This window comes from Pundamilia nyererei, unplaced genomic scaffold (genome assembly GCF_000239375.1).
Source record: "Pundamilia nyererei isolate P.nyererei 1_Seehausen unplaced genomic scaffold, PunNye1.0 scaffold02933, whole genome shotgun sequence".
Classification (NCBI taxonomy): domain Eukaryota; kingdom Metazoa; phylum Chordata; class Actinopteri; order Cichliformes; family Cichlidae; genus Pundamilia; species Pundamilia nyererei.
In genome coordinates this window covers 2,673-4,478 of record NW_005190334.1, presented here as the reverse complement: position 1 = coordinate 4,478, position 1,806 = coordinate 2,673, and the positions used below count along the sequence as shown (strand labels likewise).

At 42.3% G+C, this 1,806-nt stretch overlaps 1 protein-coding gene across 1 annotated transcript; it reads right to left on the bottom strand.

The window, feature by feature from the left end:
• Positions 1 to 127: 127 nt before the first annotated feature.
• On the bottom strand, positions 128 to 1,261 carry LOC102212340 (glutathione S-transferase A-like; the record flags this gene model as incomplete). Its single annotated transcript, XM_005755760.1, has 4 exons — positions 1,059 to 1,261; positions 868 to 933; positions 597 to 702; positions 128 to 243 (listed from the first exon to the last, which is right to left on the bottom strand). Coding segments are annotated over exons 1-4 (456 nt in total), but the record flags the coding sequence as incomplete, so codon positions are not given.
• Between the last annotated feature and the right edge of the window lie 545 nt (positions 1,262 to 1,806).

Sequence of the window (1,806 nt, the reverse complement as noted above, 5' to 3'; positions counted from 1 at the left end):
TAAAAAGAAATTTATGGACCAGCTTATTTCTGGCAAGGTTTACAATCTACTCCTGTGGCTTTCCAACGTTTGTATTCTGGGTTTAGTTTAGTCGTTGAGATCGCGTGCACACAGGTCATTCACACACCTGCAGGTATCCCTCCCACAGCTTCAACTCAGCGGTCAGAGCCTCTTTGTTTCTCTTAACGGCAGAGTCGTGTCTCTCTCCCTCTGGGACCATCCAGTTGTAGTAGAGAACAATTGCTGGAAATGTGTAAAAAGCAAAAAACTGAATTTTATATTGTGCCAAGGTGCTAAAGTGCCAAATCTCATGACAAGCCAATTACTTTACATGCAAAATCTTGGCTGAGCATGTGATCACTGGCAGGATTAACAAACATCAACATGGGTTTTTAGTGTTGCCAAGTTCAGCAGTTCAAAATCCCAGAGCACAGACCTCTGAATGACAACATCAGCCAGGCCACACAGAAAGAGATTTAGCAGCCTTGATATATCCTTTACAGACTCACTAAATCCCTGTGGTTCTAACGTTGTTCGGGGTACACACACTGTGATGAAGAGAGTTCAGGATCAGAAGTGCGTCAGAACAAACTTACATGATTTCTCAGTGAGCGCGTTAACCTCAAACACACGCTGCAATATCTGCGCTCTCCCAACCTCGCAGTCGGGGATCAGCTTGGTTCCCTGCGTCTTGTACTTGCACTGTTGGAGGAGACATTAATTATTTTTTTTAATTTCCTAGTTTTTTTACCTCTGTGGTGTGGGGTGTCTGTTTCTACAACGCATTGTTTAACATATAATCACAAGTAGTTCTCCAAACTAGAAACTCTGTGGAGACATAACATTCAGATTCATTTGAGTTCTCACCTCCAGATGAAAGCATGCAGCACAGGACTCGTTGAGGGGTACATCCCCACATTTGAAGGCAGGAAGCTTTAAGAGACAGTGCAAACCATAAACACTTTGTGAATGCCAAGTGAATACTCCTTTTTCTCAATTTCAGGAAAACAAATGCAGATTTCAGATATGAGTGTTTACATAGTGTGATATGAACCTACCTGACCCCTGGGGTTGATCTCCATGACTTCTTTTGACTTGTGCTCCCCCTTCTCAAAGGAGAGCAGTTTTTGGTTGTATCCTTGCAGGTTCTTCTCCTCCAGAGTGATCATTATCCTCCAGCAGGGAGGAGATCCGGAGCCCCACAGCAGAGTCATGTCCTTGGCCATGATTTCAGAGTGAATCGCTTGACAGGTAAAGTTGAGGAATGTTTAAGACTGAAGCTGGAGTGGGTGAAAGCCCTGGCTTTATAGCGCCAGTCGGCTTTGTCACGATTCCTGGAAATAAGCCAAAGATCTGTCAATCTTTGGCAGGCAAGATAAATGACACTTATGAAGTTTAAACTTGGTGTCATGTTAACCTTATGTGACACTTTTTTAAAAATCCGATTTATTAACCATTTCTGCGTGATTTGTCTTTAAATAGGACTCTAGTCCCAAATTTCACCAAAGGCATTTGGAGGAGAGGTGACTGGTCTTGCTTTTCTCAGAAAGTCTTTGATCTGAAGGCAGAAAAAAAATCTGAGGCTCGATGGGAAAAATGTGGGCTAAAGGGAAACATGAAAAATCTGCAGCGAGCCATGACTAAACATTAAACACTTAACTTTGTAGTGGGATATGAACGTTTGAGTGTTACTGCCTTCTCCTGTGTGGTTAGGGATCGTGTCGCTATTTGGAGTTAATTCTCTGAACATTTTATTGCTAATAACTGTTGCATATCAGTAACGATTGATTAGAAAAAGGAAAGAGT